This window comes from Saccopteryx leptura, chromosome 1, assembly GCF_036850995.1.
Source record: "Saccopteryx leptura isolate mSacLep1 chromosome 1, mSacLep1_pri_phased_curated, whole genome shotgun sequence".
Lineage (NCBI taxonomy): Eukaryota > Metazoa > Chordata > Mammalia > Chiroptera > Emballonuridae > Saccopteryx > Saccopteryx leptura.
This window is the reverse complement of record NC_089503.1, coordinates 256291452-256310878: the sequence shown is the minus strand read 5'-3', so window position 1 is coordinate 256310878 and position 19427 is coordinate 256291452. Positions and strand designations below refer to the sequence as shown.

General features: G+C 42.9%; 1 protein-coding gene across 4 annotated transcripts in view; it reads right to left on the bottom strand.

The window, feature by feature from the left end:
* CACNA1A (calcium voltage-gated channel subunit alpha1 A) overlaps positions 1–19427 on the bottom strand; it is a 350805-nt gene that overhangs the window by 189276 nt on the left and 142102 nt on the right. For 3 of the 4 annotated variants that reach the window (XM_066347649.1, XM_066347655.1, XM_066347663.1), the window contains exons 1-2: positions 9134–9265; positions 6935–7074 (exon numbers count right to left, since the gene is read on the bottom strand). In XM_066347649.1, the coding sequence (XP_066203746.1) occupies positions 6935–7074; positions 9134–9226 (233 nt within the window). In that variant the 5' untranslated portion in view covers positions 9227–9265. Of the gene's footprint in view, positions 1–6934; positions 7075–9133; positions 9266–19427 lie in introns of those variants that run through there. The other variant, XM_066347671.1, reaches the window with a different exon arrangement.

Sequence of the window (19427 nt, the reverse complement as noted above, 5' to 3'; positions counted from 1 at the left end):
CATAAGTGAGCTGGAAGAATGTGGAGTGGGGTACTTCCAAAGGAGTTTGTTTTCATTTTCCCTTCAGATCACCAACTCCCATTTACAAAGCACTTAGGAAGGTCCAGGAGCTCAGTTCCTAGTATTTGCCACATATATTGTCTTCTCTAATCCCTACCAGCCTGAGGAGGTAGACACCATCATTACTCCCCTTTTCCAGGTGAGGAAATCTGAGGTTCAGAGAGATTAACTCATATTCTCAAGTTTACCACTGGCAGAGATCCCTCTGATTCGGAAACCCAGATCTAACCATGGGGCTCTGAACATTTCTCATTTCTGGAAATCTCTTTTGCTCATCTTTTTCTGCCACAATGGAACCCAAGAAGGGGGAGAAGAGAAAGAATTCCCCTCGATTTCCCTGGAAAACAGTAGTGGAAATAGTAGAGAAGTAGTAGTGTAGGATCAAGAAAATGAATTCTGGATCCAAATCTGCCTAAGTTGAAATCCTGGATCTACTATTTGAGATGGGTGCTGCTATGTGAGTTATTGAAGCTCCTTTGAGCTTTGCTTTCTTCACCTGTCAAATGGGATGATGGCACTTAACTCAGACAGTTGTAAGGATTAACTGAACATATATATACACGTATAGTATAGCGTGTTGTAAGTACCTGGTAAGTTTTAGTTTGTCAAGGTTGCCACTGTTATTAGTAACAGTAATTATATTCAAAAGGATACTGGGCTAAATAATTGCTCTTTTGTCTGAAATTAACTCCAGCCAGGGTGGTCTTTGTTTTAGGGAAGTATCTTGGCAGAGAGGTAGAAATCCTGACCCATCCTTTCCTATCTGTGGACTGCTTGCAAGCAGTTTGACCTATCTGAGTCTCTGATTCCTCTCTAAAGAAGGCTTGTGAAACTGAGGATGCACATAAAATTGTTAACGTAGTGCTGGCACATAAAAAATGCTCAATAAATGATGAGAATAACGATCATGGCAGCCAACGTCATTATCATCACTGTCACTATTGTTGCAAGACAGAGAAACTAGCTCCTGCTGCTAGGAAGTGAGGCAGTTCCTGATGAATATTGTGACAACCAAATGTTCTGAACAATAAAAAGATCGATGCTCTCTCAATAATAAATCTCCATGTATGATAAAAAGCATTTGTGCCACTGTGGGGAATCCTTTTGTTATAAAGGGTGGCTGATCCACTGGGGGAAAGATTAATGCAGAGAGAAAAATAAAATGCAGCTGGTATTTATGGGAGATGTTAGTTGGTCTCATGAGTTAGAACAGTGGTTGTATTTTGTTGCTGTTGTGTTTAGAATGCTGTTTATATGTGCAGGCAATGCAGAACAGCTGCATGGTAGGAGACAGTACTGAGCAGTAGCTACATGTGTTTGATTAATTAATCAAAGCAGGAAGAGAGCCTGAGAGGTGTTGGACTCTGGTCAAGTTGCTTGGACCCCTCTGGGCCTCAGTTCAACTGTACAAGAAAAAGAGAAGGTATGGAATTACTCTGTGAGGCTCCTTTCCTGTATCTCTGGAAAGAGGCCACTGGTTGGGCACTTGAGGGACAGGAAGAAGAAAGAGAAGGCAAGCTCTGATGTTTCTTCCCATCATCTATCCCACTCCCACTACCCCCCAAACCAGGATTACAGACTCACTGTCATAGACATACATTCTGAATTTGGAGGATCCCTGATTTTCCACCATCTCAGTGTCTAAATTCCCTTGTGTGTGAAACAAAGGGGTTGGACCTGCCAGAGTCCATTGAGCCCTAAAATTTAATTGATGCTATGAAACCAAAGCCAGTGTCCTTCTCTGCAGGTCCCCAAATACTTGGGTATTTTCCTCATTCTGATCCTCAATAAAACTGCCCAAAGCTTGGGGCAGTTCATAGTACCTTCCAAAAAAGAACCTTCATTTTTATTGAGTCACAGAATGTCAACTGGCAAGGACCCTGAGCTGAACTGTCCCCTTGCTTTAGCTGATGTCAAGGTATCTATCATAGCTGTCTGGAATGTCTATCAATGCAATGGTCCCCATCTCCTCAAACAGCTCAGGGAATTTCCCAGGACACTATGATGATCAGAAAGGCTACCACTTTCCAGCTTAGCAACCATTTATTTTGCCAAGGAGGTATGCTGCTAAGCCCATGAATACAAAAACAATCTTCTTCTTTCCTACCCTGGCAATGTTCAGTCTCTTTTCTTAAATTGTGCAATTGTATTATTTGACCCCTCAGATGTTCATGTATATTTGAGCATTACAGTGAAAGCTCTGTTATCTCAGAAATATAGCCGAGCTTCTGAAATATTCCTCTTACACATTTTCAGTTTGATTCAGTCCTTCAAATACAATAGAAGTACACTTTAAAGATGTTCGATTAAATTACAAAGTTAGAATTTCTCTGAGGGCTTGAACTTTGCAGAACAAAAAAATCCATGAGTAGCCTGACCGGTGGTGGCACAGTGGATAGAGTGTCAACCTGGAATGCTGAGGGCGCCGGTTCAAATGCCCGGGTTTGCCTGGTCAAGGCAGATAGGAGAAGCAACTATGAGTTAATGCTTCCCTCTACCCCCTGCCTTTTTCAATCTCTCTCTTTCAAAAACAAACAAATAAACAAACAAACAAACAAACAAACAACTATAGGTAACCTCTTCACCTTTTCCACCCATCTGATGAAAACCCCAAGCCCCTTCTCCTCTGACAGCTGTCAATCTATTCTCTGTACTTATGAGCCTGTTTCTATATTTTTATTTTGTTCATTAGATTCTACATGAAAAAGTGAAATCACATGGTACTTGTCTTTCTCTGACTGGCTTATTTCACGTATTTACTAATGTCACCCCAATAAATTCAATTAAAAAAAGAAAAAAAATCCATGGGTAAGACTTTTCCCGCCAAACTTTACACAAGAAGAAGGAAAACACTTTGGTAATCCATGAAATAAATGAATGGTGTCTTAATTGCTGTGGTTTGCTTAGAAATGTGAGAAGACAATGAGTTAATCAGAAAGTGCTCATTAAAGTCCTCTTTGTCTCAATATCAAATTAATACACTCAAGTCCCCTTCCCCTGGAACACGGAGTGAAGAGTTTAATGCATTTCCACGTCTTGATATTGAGCTGAAGGTTGGGTTCGCAGAGCTTTTAGTCTCCTCTCTCTGTTCTTAACTTATAACCCAACAGGAGACTAAATAGCCCCCTGGAATTTAAAGTAAGGAAATTTGAGCTATGTGCTTGATGTTGAAGGAGATAGAACCACCACACACAGGAGTAAGAAAAACAAGAGAAAATGCAGGGAAAAGAAAAGAAAGGGAGAATGGGGCAAGAAACAAATAGAAAGCTACAATAATGACTCTTTGTGGTTTTAGGGCCAGGACTACCTGGGAATCTAATGAAAACTAAAGACCATATACACACACAATTTGAATGTAATTTATTTTATTTATTTCATTTTATTTCATTATTTTATTTTAAAGTGAGAGGCAGGAGACGGGGAAGCAGAGACAGACTCCCACATGCGCCCCAACTGGGATCCACCTGGCAAGCTCCCTACAAGGTGATGCTCTGCCCATCTGGGGCACTGCTCCGTTGCTTGGTAACTGAGCTATTTTAGTGCCTGAGGCGAGGCCATGGAGCCATCCTTAGCACCCAAGGCCAAATTGCTTGAACCATTTAAGCCATGGTTGTGGGAGAGGAGGAGTGAGACAGAGAAGGGGGAGGGGGAAGGGTAGAAGCAGAAAGTCACTTCTCCTGTGTGCCCTGACCAGGAATCAAACCTAGGACTTCCACACGCCAGGCCAACACTCTACCACTGAGCCAACTGTCTATGGCCAGCATGCAATTTTAAAGAATTCATAAATATAACTACGGGCTTTCATCCCTAGGGTTTATCTACCCCAAATGAAGAATTTCTCCTCTAGAGCTTCATCAGATGTCGTAAAACTAGAAAATAAGACCACCTTGTTGTAATCAAGGAGCAGATACAAACATCCACCTGGGAAACTGAACCATCAATGGCCACCTTTCAATGCACTACTCACTTAGTGAGACTTACTACATGCTCAGCCATATATGAGCTGCCCTAGGTGTTTCAAGAACCACATTATAAAAAACAGGAATTCTCCCTGCCAGCAAGGTCAAGCCAGCCCTTGCCAACAAAAGCCCACCCCCAGGGAGCATAAACTGGCACAACCAGTTTGCAGAGCAATTTGGCAACATCTAATGAGGATGAGGATGTATATGGTATGCAGCTCAGCAACTCCACTCCTGGGTACATGCCCTTGAGAAATCCACTCACAAGAACGAGGGAACAGCTTGGTTCAAAATAGCTCAAAGCTGGAAACAAGCCAAATGGATAAATACCTGGTAGAATAGTCATACTGCAGAATACTATGTAGCAGTGAAAACGGGTGAGTGAGATCTAGTCTTGTCAATCAGATTAAGCTCATGTTGAGTGCAAGAGGCAGGTGGTAAAAAAAAACACCATTTACAGAGAAACTTAAAGCATGCAAAACTGTACCATATGTATCTATTTCTTACATATTTATATAATAACATTGTTAATGCGTAAATGAAAATGATAAGCAAAATTCCCCAGAGGGAAGTGCCTCTGGATGGGAAAGAGAAAGGAATAGAGTCAGAAAAAGGGACAAAAGGACTTACACTGCCCTATAAAGTTTTGTTGTTATGGTAGGTTGCTCCATCATCCCCCTGCCCTCACATCCTCCATTCTCTCCCTCTATGACTCTGCTCCAGTAGCCCTGGCCTCTAATGTTCACCATAGTCCAGCCTCAGGGCCTTTGTACATGCTGTTCCCTCTGCATGGCACTCTCCTTCTACAGCTTTCCTCATGGCTTACTCACTCCCTTCAGATTTTTATTTAAATACCACCTTCCCAATGAAATATTCCCTGGTTTCTAGCCCTCTTGCCTATGATACATCCCACCCCTTCCCTAATTTATTATTTCACTTTATCCCTCACCACCATCTACACACTAGACATTTCATTCATTAATTCAGTTTGTCTTTCTTCACCACTAGAATATCAGTTCCACAAGAGGAGAAACTTTTGTCTGTTTTGTTCACTGCTGTGTCCCAGAGCCTGGCGCATAATAGATACACACTAAATATTTATAAATATTTATAAATGAATATTTGCATACACAAGTAATTGTTATATTGTCCTCAACTACTTTTTGAATGTCTGATTACTTTTACATATATTTTTTATAACATTATACATATTTTCAAAGACAAGTTTCCTAGCAAGCTAACAGAAAAGTGACCAATGCTGTGACACATCTCTGGAACCTGCCAAGGTCCCAAGCCACAGGACTGTGGGCAGAGCCAACAGAAGTTCCTCAAGGAACACCCGCCTGCTAGAGCTACCCCAGAGTCCTCACAACAGACTTCTCATACTTGCCTGCCTCTCCTGAAACACCCATATGACCCAATTCCTACTGTGAAAAGCGACACTACTCTCGACAACATATGTTCTCAAAACCTGAACTGCAAAAGCGTAGCCAACACAGTAGGAATGCTAAGACCCCTGACCTCTGCCTAGAGAGACAGGACCTAGGGCAGCAACGAAGCCTAGAAGAGAACTCTGAGGAAGGACTTGGAAGAGAGGTTTGGAAGAGAAGAGCCAAATTTAGCTCAAAGGAAAGCAGTGGGTGGGCATACGAGGCACCAATCAACACCAAACGGTGATTTCCATACTGAGATCTGATCAAAAGCTTTGGAATCTGTGACAGATATTAGCTGGTTATTCATCCAATCCATCTCCCTTTCCTTCTATGCACAGTCTCACATGTCCCAGCTTCCCTTGCAGTGATGTGTGGGCATGAGACTGACTTCTAGCCAAAGGCATGTGACTGGAGTATGTGCCAGGTCCCAGCCCGGCTCATAAATTTCCCAAGTATCAGCTTCCATGCTCATTCCTCATCTGTGGTCTGATGCAGACAAGCACAGAGCTCTTGGAAAATGTGGGCTAATAATGAGGAACCACAGTGTAGCAAGGGCCCGGGCCCCTCCTTTACTGTTCTGAGGAGAGAAGCCTGCCAACGAGGAACAGCTATTTTGGACTTAAAATTAGTGAGAAATAAATCCTGTTGTGTTTAAGTCATTACCTAGCTGGGTTTTTATTGAATTTATTGGGGTGACATTGGTTAATAAAATTGCCTAGGTTTCAGGTGCACCATTCCATAAAATGTCATCTATACACTACACCGCATGTTCAGCACCCCAAGTCAGGTCTCCTTCCATCGCTGTTTAGCCCCTTTTAACCAACATGGATGGACATGGAGATTATCATGCTAAATCGTTACCTACTTGTGGATTTTTGTTATAGCAGCTAATGTTACCTTACACAGGGTCTTTGAGGGATCTGAAAACTCCTCAAAGGCAGTGACTGCATCTTATCTAAACTGGTTTTCTCCAAAGTTCTACAACAATCTCTTGAACCCAAAAGTCCTCAACAAACATTAACCAATTTAAAATAGGGGCAAGACATCCTCAAGCAGAGCAGAAGGACCATGCATGCACAACAGTCACAAACTTGACTTCTGCGATACCATCACCTCAGCTTCAAATCCCAGCTCCATCACTCACGAGTTGAGTGATCTCAGGCAACTTCGTCTCTGTGCTTTCAATCTCTCAGTGATCACATGGGAATTTTAATATCTCCTAATTCATTGGATTGCTGTGAGGATTAAATGAGAGGATGCACATAAAGCACTTTGGAAGCAGTCAACTCTAATAGGCTATTATTCTAATTGTAACAGAAAGCACGTGCTGTAATATGCAGCTGAGATTTGGAGGTGGGGCAAAAGAAGGCAGAAGAATATGGGGGCTCAGCCTCGCCAAGCCAACCTGGACCACACCAGTGGCCACATTTCCAAAGTCCTCGTAATTCAAGATAAGTCTAAGAAATACAGCACTCGGCTTACCCTGTTAGCACCACCACGAAGTCCATCACGTTCCAACCATTCCTCAAGTAAGAGCCTTTGTGGAAGGCAAACCCAAGGGCGATGATTTTAATGCCAGCCTCGAAACAAAAAATTCCAATGAAGTACGGTTCTGTGTCATCCTGGAAGGGAGAAAGGGTAAGGTCACGGTCTTTGGCTGGGCAGCAGGTGGCACAATCAGGGAGCCAGCCCACCTGGAGATCTACACCCACCTGCCCTTGCCTCTCACAACCCTCCAGCACTCACAGCCCCCCACCACATCCTTCCTGGAGTTCTGTCACCTGAAGGGTTTTGCAAGAGAAACAGACACAATGAAAAGACCTCTCCTTCTTTCCTTTTGGTCAACTTTACATACCACTTGGCCAAATAGAATTATTTGGACCTGCACCGTCCAATAAATATAGCAGCCATTGGTTATATGTAGCTGTTTAAATCTGAATACATTTAAATGAATTTGAATAAAATAAAACGAAAGATGCAGTTCTGCAGTCGTACTAGCTACCTTTTCAATGATTGGAAAGTGCAGATGGGGAACGTGTCCATCACTGCAGAAAATTCTACCAGAAAGCGCTGGTTTAGCCACTTTACTCATCATACACATCACATAAGGCCTTTGAAGTTGGACCCTATACACCAACCTCACCCCCAGACCTAACACTCATGATGGTTTTCAGCTGGTATGCAGCAGCACAGATGTTCAGGTTGCTAAAATATTGGAATAATACCTAAATGCTGGCTGGCAAATGGCCAGTGCCTCTGCCACTAGCCTCTCTGGACCTTCTGCTGGTTCTGGCTTCCAGCTGATAGTCTATAGTAGTTGAAATTAAGCTATAAGCGCCACCCTGTCAAAGCCCCTACACAGATGTTCGCCCATCTGTTATGACGTTTCTCAACCTTCAATCATTTGCATTCTGCCTTCATTGTTTTGTATATCAGCTTGCCGTGACACTATTTATTCTTTCAACTGACTCTTTTCACTTAGCTTCATCTCAAGCAAAAGTAAAAGTCTTGAAATCATAATTTTGCTAGGCTAGTTCTTTTTGGACTAAACATTATAATACATAACTATTAAAATGTTAAAGTCTTGAGACATCAAGACTGCATGGATTAGAAATCAGTGGATTCTTACCCCCCCCCCCAGCTATTATATTTGGTTCTAAAAAAGTGACAGAAATGAGAGAATTCTCCTTAATTATATTGTCAGAATGCCAGGGGGGGCAACCAAGGAGCTGGGGAATCGCTCAAGAAGGATCTTAATGCTAGTTTTCAGCTCTGCAGAGCTTCACCAAATGAGCAACTCTGAAAGAGGACTTTGAATATCCTCCAGAGTTGATATCCATGTGCAAAAAACACAGGGAAAGGAGAAAAAGCTACTGACATCATAAGTAAGCTACCAGGCAAAATCAGAATGTGGGATAATCCTTAGGGCATCTGGACTGGCTTCTGCAATAAGTCAATGACAGGGGAGAATATATTACTCTAGATTAAAAGTCTTAAGTGACATAACAAAATCTAGACCATGTTGGGATCTTGGTTCAAACAAATCAATTATAAATGCCAATTTTGAGACAATCAAGAAAATGTGATTACTGACTGGGTCTTAGATGATCCCGAGGAACCACTGGGAAGTGTGTTGGGTGTGAACACAAAACTGTGGTGATGTAAGAATACGCCTGCATTTTGGCCATGTAAACTTAGGTAGATGGCCACAAACAGGCACGTTGTCTGGGATTTGCCTTTAAAAACTTTGGCCAAAAAAGACAAACCATGAAAATAAAAAAGTACAGAAAATACAAATGAGCCAAAATCTTGACAGTTAATTGTTGAATCTAGAATGATAGATTCATGGGGAGGAGTTCACTGTATTGTTCTCTATTTTGGCGTTTGGTTCAAATTTTTCACAAGAATTCTGGTTTGAGTGTGACATTTTCATGGACAATGTGATCATCTTACCCATCCCCATCCTGGCTGACACCGGGTCTGGTGGGAGGCAAGGGTGGGGGATGAAAGTAAGGGCATCTGTCTCCCCAGATTATTACTGTTCATGAAATTCTGGCTTCCCCAGGCAGGGGGCCATGATCCAGCTCTCAGCTCCAAGACTGAGAGCCACCTTCCACTCCCGCTTCCACATCTGTTTGCCATAAATTCAAAGGAGAAACTCCAAAAGGACACGTTACTCACCAGTCGTTCAGACATGGGGGTCTTGTCATCATCAGGTAGGTGTTGCTCCAGTGCAAGAACAATGCAGTTTGCTATGATGGTGGCTAAAATCATATATTCAAAGGGAGTAGCGGAGAATTAAGGAAAATCTCTCCAATTTGTTTAGGTTCACAGCAAAACTGAGCGGAAGGTACAGAGATTTCCCATATGCCCCCATCTTCCCAAATGCACAGCTTCTCCCACCATCGACATCTCCCTCAGAGTGGTACATTTGTTACAACTGATGATCCTACACGGATGCATCATGATAACTCAAAGTCCATGAAGTTTACTTCAAGTTCACTCTTGGTGTTGAACAGTTCGTGGGTTTGAGCAAATGTACAATGACATGGATCCAGACACCATGATGGTCTCATACTTTACTGCCCTAAAAACACAGATGATTTTTTAAGAAAAATGTGGATATTCCTCCTCCATCTCACCTCCAACATTTATTGGACAAATATGAATTTGGCACCTACTCTGTACCATGAGCTATTCTGAGTGCTGGGGACACAGCAGAGAGTAAAACAGACAAAAGTCTGATCTGCCCTTAGGAAGAGAAGTGAGTGACATAACCATGTTATATAGTATGTTAGAAGATTATATGATTTCACACATAGGTGGGATATAAAACTGAGACTAATGGGCATAAATAAAAGTGAAGTGTTTACTAGGGGGAGGCAGTGAGGGGAGGGGAGTAAAGAGGGACGAATATATGCGGACAATACATGATTGACTTTGGGAGATGGGCATACAACACAATCAACAGTTCAAATGCTATAGAAATGTTTACCAGAAACCTATGTACTCTTACTGATCAATGTCACTTCATTAAATTTAATTTTTAAATAAAAATAAGAAAAAGATTATGAATGCTACAGAAATAAAAACTAAGAAAGAAGGTTGTGAGTTGCAATTTAAAATATAGTAATCAGATATAACCAAAAACATAAGTAACAAGAGAAAAAAAATTGGTAAGTTGGACTTTGTCAAAATTTAAAACTTGTGCATCGAAGGGCATTATTAAGAAAGTCAAGGCACTGGTCGGTTTGCTCAGCGTCGGTCCAGCATGTGGAAGTCTTAAGTTCAATTCCCATTCAGGGCACACAGGAGAACTGACCATTTGCTTCTCCACCCTTACTTCTCTCTCTCTCCTCCTCCCACAGCCACGGCTTGATTGGTTTGAGCGAGTTGGCCCCAGGTGCTGAAGATGGCTCTGTGGCTTCTGCCTCAGGTGCCAAAATGGCTTGGTTGTTGAGCAATGGAGCAACAGACCCAGATGGGCAGAGCATCACCCCATAGGGGCTTGTCAGGTGAATCCCAGTCAGGGTACATAAAGGAGTTTGTCTCACTGCCTCCTCTCCTCTCACTAAATTTAAAAAAAAAGAAAGGGAAAAGGTAACCTATAGAATGCAAGAAAGTATTTGCAAATCATATGTCTGATAAGGGTCTAGTATCCAGACTATATAAAGAACACTTACAACTCAAGAACAAAGAGACAACCAATTGGAAAAATGGGCAAAGAGGTTGAATAGACATTTCTCCATAGACAATATTCAAATAGCCAACAAGCATATGAAAAGATGTTCAACATCACTAGTCATGAGAGAAATGCAAATCAAAACCCAATGAGATATCACCTCGCACCTACTAGGATGGCTAAAATTAAAAAACAGAAAACAGTAAGTGTTGACAAGGATGTGAGAAACTGAAACACTGTGCATTGACGGTGGTGATGTACAGTGCTATAGCCACTGAGGAAAATAGTTTGGTGGTCCCTCAAAAACAAACAGAATTAGCACATGATCCAGCAATTCCACTCCCAGGTAGATGAACAAAGAAATGGGAAACATATAACTCAAATACTTGGATACTCATACTCACAGCAGCACTATTAATAATCACCAAAAGGTAGAAACAATCTAAATATCCATCAATTAGTGAATCGTTAAACAAAATGTGGTGTGGTATATTCATAAAATGGAATATTAGCCACAAAATGAAGCACTGGTACATGCTAAAAGGTGGATGGACCTCAAAAACATTGTGCTGAATGAAAGAAGGCAGACACAAAAGACCATGGTGTATAAATTCCACTGATATAAAATGTCCAGAATGGGCACATCCATAGAAACAGGAAGCAGACTGGTGGCGCCAGGGGCTGGGCAGGGGGAATTGAGGTATGACTGCTAAATGTTTTGCAACTCGATGTGATAGCTGCCCAACACTGCGAATGTACTAAATGCCCCTGCATTAGTCATTTTAAATGGCTAATATTTCACCTCATTAAAAAAAATAATGCGGTGGTTAGGACAGGCCCCTGAGGAGCTGCCCTTGCAAGAGCTGAGGAGGGAAGGGGCAGTCCATGTGCCTATTTCAGATGCAGCCATCTTCGTCCAGGCAAACTCCTCCCTGCACCTGGGAACTCTCTTTCAGATTAAGACCACCAGAGTCCCACAGGATGGCCTGCACTTGAAGAGGGTCTGTCCTGCTCAGATCCCATTAGGGCAGGGGTCCCCAAACTTTTTACACAGGGGGCCAGTTCACTGTCCCTCAGACCATTGGAGGGCCGGACTATAAAAAAAACCTATGAACAAATCCCTACGCACACTGCACATATCTTATTTTAAAGTAAAAAAACAAAATGGGAACAAATACAATATTTAAAATAAAGAACAAGTAAATTTAAATCAACAAACTGACCAGTATTTCAGTGGAAACTATGCTCCTCTCACTGACCACCAATGAAAGAGGTGCCCCTTCCGGAAGTGCGGCGGGGCCGGATAAATGGCCTCAGGGGGCCGCATGTGGCCTGCGGGGCCGTAGTTTGGATACCCCTGCATTAAGGCTTGATCTGCTGATCAGCTGGTGGATGACAATGTCACCTGTCCCCCTGTCAGACCTGCAGAAGCAGCCCCTCTCCAGTAGCCTTGAAAAATGGAGCTGGCAAACTTTGAAAAGGAGTTCGAGGTATGGAGACATGAACGCTGGAAGGAGGAAGTATATAGTACGACATATTTTGGAGCTGAGTTTCCCAACCTCACCACTACAGACCTCTGGGTCGGATCGTTTCCTAGGTGGGAGGCATTCGTGCACTGTAGGGTATTGAGCAACATGGCCGATCTCTACCCACCAGATGCCAGTAGCACCCTCCCCTCTCCAGTCATGACAACCAGAACTTATGACAACCAAAAGTGATCTCCAGACACCACCAAGTGTCTCCTGGGACACTAAAACCCACTATTGTGCAGAGGGATCAAACAGTGTGTCGTGCTGAACTTGGCTATGTCTAACTGCTAGCTTTCTCTCTTGGAAACTTAACTGGCTTCAGTCTCCCTTTTGGCCCAAGAGTCAGGTTTGGCATTTTGAAAGCTTCACAAAACCAAGGGATCTTACAGGCTGGAGGAGTTGGGCACAGGCCCACTTTCCAGGTCAGAAAACAGTCTGAAACAGAAAACCCACTTTCCAGGTCGGAAAACAGTCTGAAACAGAAAACCTGGGAGTAAAAGTCTACTTAAGTCGGGAAAACCAAGCTTTCTTTGTCACCAGCTCCAACCTCAGCCTCCAGCTAAAAGCAGTTGAGCTGCACTCCGTGAACACTCTGAAAAGCAAATCTGAGACTCAGGGCAATTTGGGGAGCCAACAAAAGCCATCCTTGCCGACGATCATCTCTGACTGGCTTCCTGCCTCCGAGCTGACAGTCATTAGAAGCACAGAGAACAAAGCTGGGCTCTGTTGCACAAATACTTCATTCTGCCTCACCCTGCAGCCTGGAAAATAAGAGACAATATTTGTACACACAGAAGCAATGCCAAGCCCTTTCCTGGCCTCCCCTCACCGAGGCTTCTGAAACCATGACTTGAATCTGATGATTTCGTTTCCCCTCCCTGCCAAATAGCTCCCTGCTTGCTTCTGCATTAAGCTGCCTGCTCACTCCTCTGTCCCTCTGGCCTCCTGCCCCAAACAGCTGGGATGTGACTTCCTTTGCATCAGATTAGAACCAAGGTTCCAGGAAGCATCCCAGAAGGCTAGGAGCAAGCAGCACTTTCATAGGCCACATTATTAGGGTTTCAGTTGCATGATGTCACCTAGACTTCAGAACCAGAGCTTGCTGGGTATGACAATAAAGCCTTAGTCAGCACGCTGGTAATGGCACAAGGCCGCCCCTTCCTCCCTTATTTCTGTTTTTCAGCCCTTGTCAGACATGGCCATGCTGGCTATCATATGTCAACTCCCTCTTTCTCTCCACCTTCCCACATACCCTGCCAATGTCTACAGACATGCCCCAAAAGAGAACCTGCAATATTGACCTGCAATATCAGACCCCCAGGGTCTGAGGACCAGCTGCATTGGCAGCACCCACTGAAATGCTGAGTCTCAGACCCCAGGCAGACCCGCTGAGTCAGAAGCTGCATTTTAGCAAGAGCCTCAGGAGATCCGTATGCACACTGACGTTTGGCAAGTGCTGTCCTGGATCTATTTCAGAAGCATGAGGAATCCAGGTTCATTGTGGCCTTGAGTCATCCCAAAAGAAGTGGGAGCTTTTCTTTCTCCTCCAAACTTTCTCCTCCTTATTATTTTTCTTTTCTTTGAGATATATATATATATATATATATATATATATATGTTATATATTATATATTATATATTCTTTTTTATATAGTAGCATACTATACACAAAACACTGCATCTTGGAGATTGTTTCAGATCAGTACATAAAGAGCATCCTCATTTTTTAATTGATTTTAATTTATTGTGTTTACATAGATTCTAGTGTCACCCCAAATGCACCCCCCCTTGTTCTCCTCCTTATTCTGACCCCAGAATTCAGCTGTCCTGTTCTTCAGCCACTGCTCAGGCAAGAGGGCTGATAAGAAACACAAAATACTGATAAAACAAGAGCAATGTTGGAATAAGACAAATAAGCAAAAAGGAAATTATGATTTAATGCATGTGGAAATAGGCACTGACTTCCCATGGCTCCCTTTCATTCAGAAGAAAACTCAAGTCCTCTAGGCAGCCAGCAAGGCCCTGCATGACATGCTCTGTCACCTCCTTGCTCTCCTCTTCTCCATTCTCTTCTCCACCACTCCATTTACTCAGTTGAAACCACACTGGTCTCCTCCAGGTTCCCCAAATACACCAGGTAGTTTCTGCCCCAGGGCCCTTGCATCTGCTTGTTCTCACTCCTAGAATGCTTTCCCCAGAGACCTGCACAGTTACTTCTTTCACTTCCTTTAGTTCTTTACTCAAAGATCACATACACAATGAGGCTTTCAACCCTTTTCCCTGCTTGATTCTTTCCCTTGGTCTTTGCCCCCAGTCAAACATCTGCAATATTTTTCTTCTTTATCTCTTTCATTGTTTGTCTCCTCTACTAGACTGTAAGCTCTATGCAAGCAGTCTAAGGGATTTTATCTACTTTGTTCACTGCTTTGGTCTCCGTAACTAAGAGATCATATGTTATATAGTATAGTAGTTGCTCAATAAACACCTATGCAAGAAAGGAAGGATGACCAAGTCCTGCTTTTGTACCTCTCCCTCTCCATCTCACGCCAAGGGCCTGTGAGAAAGTTAAGAACACAACCAGCTCTTTGAAATAAACAAAGATGTGCCTGGTGCACAGGCAAAAAGATGGGATACTGAGTTCTTGCCATGGGAAGTGATGCCCCACCCCACGAGGAAGTTAAAGGCAGTCCAGACAGGGGCAGGTAAGGCTTTCTTAGCCCAACCCCAAGTTCTGCCTGATCCTCCTGATTTAGAAAGCCTGAGTTCTAACTCACAGCTGCAGTGAGCAATGCCTCTGCTAGCTGAGCTGAGCCTTCCTGCTTCCAGATTGGTTGATGAAAAAGCACCTGTGTCAGCGGGATCCAGAATAATCAGCCAGCCGAAGAGGCCAAGGGAAGGGGGTGGAGATGAAAGCAGAGAAGCATCCCTGATGGGAGGAAAAGCTGGCTCCTGAAATGGCTCATGGAAGGCAGAGTAGCAAACAGCCCTGCAGGCAAGTGCAGATGCACAAAGCACCCCCCTCAATTAAATTGATAAGGACCCACAGAGGCCCAGGAGAGGGGTAGTGTGTGGCTCTGGAAATGACCAAGCAATTCTTTCCCAGGAGGGAGGGAGGGCTGCATCTGCTGACAGGAGCTACTCTTGAGATCCAGAACATCAAGGAAAATCAATTTGCAAAGTGGGCATGGCTGATGGTTCCAGCCCCTTAGCAAGACCTTGCAGAATATCCAAGTAATTCATCCTTCTCCTTGTGGTGCCCGCACCCCCATCTCATTTCCAACCTCCTGTTGTTAGTATGAAAATCCAATCAGGTTTGTTGACTCATCAAGGTCTTGCCTCTATTATGGGGGTGGCCTGATGGGTGTTTTATGAGAAAACAGATGTTCATTGAGTCAACCAAGCAACTGAGCTTGTGGGGAAAATCCAAACAAACCTTATTTTCATGTCAGTTCTGTGCGTATCACAATGACCAGGAAAGGAGGGGGGGGGCACCAGAGCTCTAGAAGTATGGGTGCAGGACGTATTTCTTGCTCCACTAAACAAAAGCCACAATTTAACTTGGCAATATGATCAACTATTATGGGGCCATTAGCAGGCACAACAATCATAATTATAGCTGTCGTCTATTGAGCACTTCGTTGGGCAGACACCATGCTAAGCACTTTACACTTGTTTCAGTTAATTCCTTGCAGTAATTTTACAAGGTGAGTCCTTCTGCAAGCCTCATTTTCCAGATAAAGAAATCAAGGCTCAGAGGGGTTAAATAAATTGCTCAAGGTCATACAAGGTATGAAGAAGAGGTAATGGAAGACCTAGGGCTCACCCCAAGACCTGTGTTTTTAAACTAGTGGCTCCTAGACCACTTGGTAGCTCACCATTATTAAAAGGCAAATAGTGGCCCTGACCGGTTGGCTCAGTGGTAGAGCATCGGCCTGGCGTGTGAAAGTCCCAGGTTTGATTCCCAGTCAGGGCACACAGGAGAAGAGCCCATCTGCTTCTCCACCTCTACCCTTCTTACCTCTCTCCCTCTCCCTCTCCCTCTCTTTCTCTCTCTCTCTCTCTCTCTCTCTCTCCTCCTCTCCTGCAGCCATGGCTCGCTCACAGCAAGTTGGCCCCGGGTGCTGAGGATGGTTCCATGGCCTCCGCCTGCCTCGGGTGCTAACACATGGCTCTGGTGGCAACGGAGCAAGAGCCCCGTATGGGCAGAGCATCGCCCCCTAATGGGCTTGGCGGGTGGATCCCGGTTGGGTGCAAGCAGAGTTTGTCTGCCTCCCCTCCTCTCACTAAAAACAAACAAACAAACAAAAAACGGTGGATGGTTTTGCCTTTATTTACAAATTTGAGTTGGGGTATACCTGGGGCCTTAATCATATGAATGAAACCAAGTGGACTAGACCTCACCTGAGTCCCAATCAACTGCCACAATTTAATATAGTAACAATCAACTATCGCATGCTAGTACACACCCTCATAAGCCCATCCCAAGTGGGTCATATTAATAAATACTTCACTTCCAACGATCCAAAGGGTCTGCAGTATTCAGATCTGGGCTTCACAATCTCCAACACACAGTAACAACCAAAAATCAAGCCTAGAAAAGAGCTCTCCACCAGCCCATCAGTAGGAGACTCCAGGGATGACAACATTCTAACAAGAGCAACTCTGGTACTGCCCGGGATGTTTTCAGCACCATGGCCAGCGACAAGAGGCGCAGGTTGGAATTTCACATCCAGATCCCAGGCAAGCCTGGGGCAGGGCATGGAAACATTTCACATACAAAGTAGAGGAAAAAAAAAAAAATTATGTCAGCAGGAAAATCAAATGAAGAGAAAATTAAAAACCCAACACCAAATATATTTTATGTGATATTTGTTTTATAACATTATCCAAGGGTTTTCAACCCTTTGATTGTGAAGAGAAGCCTACCCAGAGCAGGTAACCATGCTTCCGCTCAGAAAACTAGAAATATCTGCATTAGAAATCACACAGCAGAGTGGTGGGAAGGGCTGGGGGGTAAGACATGGTTTTGACCTTGTGCAAAAGAGTTTCCTTCTCTGAGCTTCAGTTTCCTCATATATAAAGTGTGAAGTGTAGCACTTACTTCACAGGGCTCTGTGAGAATAGAATGAGTGGATACACACAATACACTCAGAATTGGGCTTGGCATATAGTACATACTTAAATGTTTTGTTATTGCTTACTCTGGTTCCTGTGTTGATTAGAAAACGTAATAAGCTTAGGAAAGCATAAGATGGAGTTCATCTCCTTGTAGTCACGCAAACAATGCTTATTTTATTTGTTTTTATTTTATTGTTTTTATTAAAATTGCTGCTACTAGAATTATTAACTTTCCTATTTCTTTTTTAGATTTTACTTATTGATTTCAGGGAGGGAGTGTGAGGGGGAGCACATCAACTCATAGTAGTTGCTTCGCATATGTGCCTTGACCAGGCAAGCCCAGGGTTTGGAACCAGCAACCTCAGCACTCCAGATCGACACCTTATCCAACTGAGCCACCACTGGTCAAGCCTCCTATTTCTTTTTTTTATCATATAAGTCTCAGTCCCTTCCTTTCACTGGTGAGTATTGACAAGCAATCTTACCATAGCTGAATAGGACTTCTCTTGAACCTGACAAAATTCCAAGAGCAGAATGCAGTGAATGTATGTGTGGTCCACACCCTAAATCTCAGGCCCAAAGTTAATATTGGAAACTCTCCATCAGACTTTTCTTATAAATGGGATCATACAAGAGGTAACCTCTTATGTCTGGCTTCTTTCACTCAACATAAGGTATTTGGAGTTTATCCATATTGTAGTACATATTAATACTTTATTCTTTTTCATGGCTTAATGATATTCTGCTGTATAAGTGGACTATCATTTATTTGTTTATCAACAATGGACTAATGAACTTTTGGGCTCTTTCAACCTTTTGGCAATTTAAAATAGGCAAATTCATAGAAATAGAATGCAGTTTGGTGCTTTTAGGAGCTGGATGGAGGAAGAGAGGAATTCACGAACAACTGCTTAATGGAAACCTGGTTTCCTTTGCGGGTGTGAGAAATGTCTTAGAACTAGACTGAAGTGATGGTTGCACAACACTGTGAGTGTACTAAATATCAGTGGGTTGTTCACTTTACCATGGCTAAATTATATTATATGAATCTCAACTCAATATTGTTTTAAAATCCTTGTTGGAAAAAAAATAAAAATAAATCCCAGTTGGTTTTGCTTCTCTTATTTCCTCTTAATTCTGAGTTCCCATCATATGATTTTACTGAGTTTTCTGGCTGCCTGTCTTCTGGGCCCTAATCATAAAGAGAAACACTACCTAGACAACCTTTAAGATCACCTTTGTAAAAAATAATAAAATGATTTTAGTTATAAAAGGAGTATGTGCTTATTGTATTTTGTTTTTAATTTTTTTAACTTATAATGTATCACTGAAAAATCAAAAAGTCCTTCTACACCGCACTTCCCAGAGATAACCCCAGCTCACGGTTTATTGTTCCCTTTCCAGAGTTGTCCCTGCACACATTCCTGGCATGGGCTGCTCTCTCTCCTGGGTTACTATTCCTCCAGATCTGAGCAGGGCTCATGCCCTTGCCTCCTTCAGGTGGTACTAAAACATTATCTCCTCTGGCTACCAGATCTCAAATCTCAACCCTGCCAACATCTCCATTCCTGTTTGTTTGTTTTTAGCAGTTTCTCATACCAAACAAACTAGGTATTTTATTTCTCTTACTGATAGTGGTCTTCCTTGCTGGAATCTCTACTCCATCAGAGCGAGATTTGTCCTCAGCTGTGTCCTCAGCAACTAGAACAGTGCCCAACACACAGTAGGCGCTCAATAAATATTAGTAAATGAATGGAAACAAAGATACAAAACCTCCTTTTCTATTTACAACATGAGAATCATGATACGTAATTTCTGCAGTTTGCTGTGCCTCCACCACACTAAGCATATCAGCACAAGAGAGCTCCCTCTTTTTTTATTTATTTATTTATTTATTTAACTGGATTTCCCTCTGTTAAAAGGCTGTGCAGTGTTCTTGTGAATGGATGCATCATCATTTATTTAATATTCCCCTAAATGCTTCCTGTTTGTCTCTATTATAAGCAAAACAGTGATGAATAATCTGACCAAGCCTCCTTGTGCACTTGTGATTTTCTTCTGCCAGATAAATTCCAGCATGAGGAAATGCCAGGTCAGAAGGGGGTGCATGCCTGACATTCTCACAGGCATTGCCAAATTGATCCTG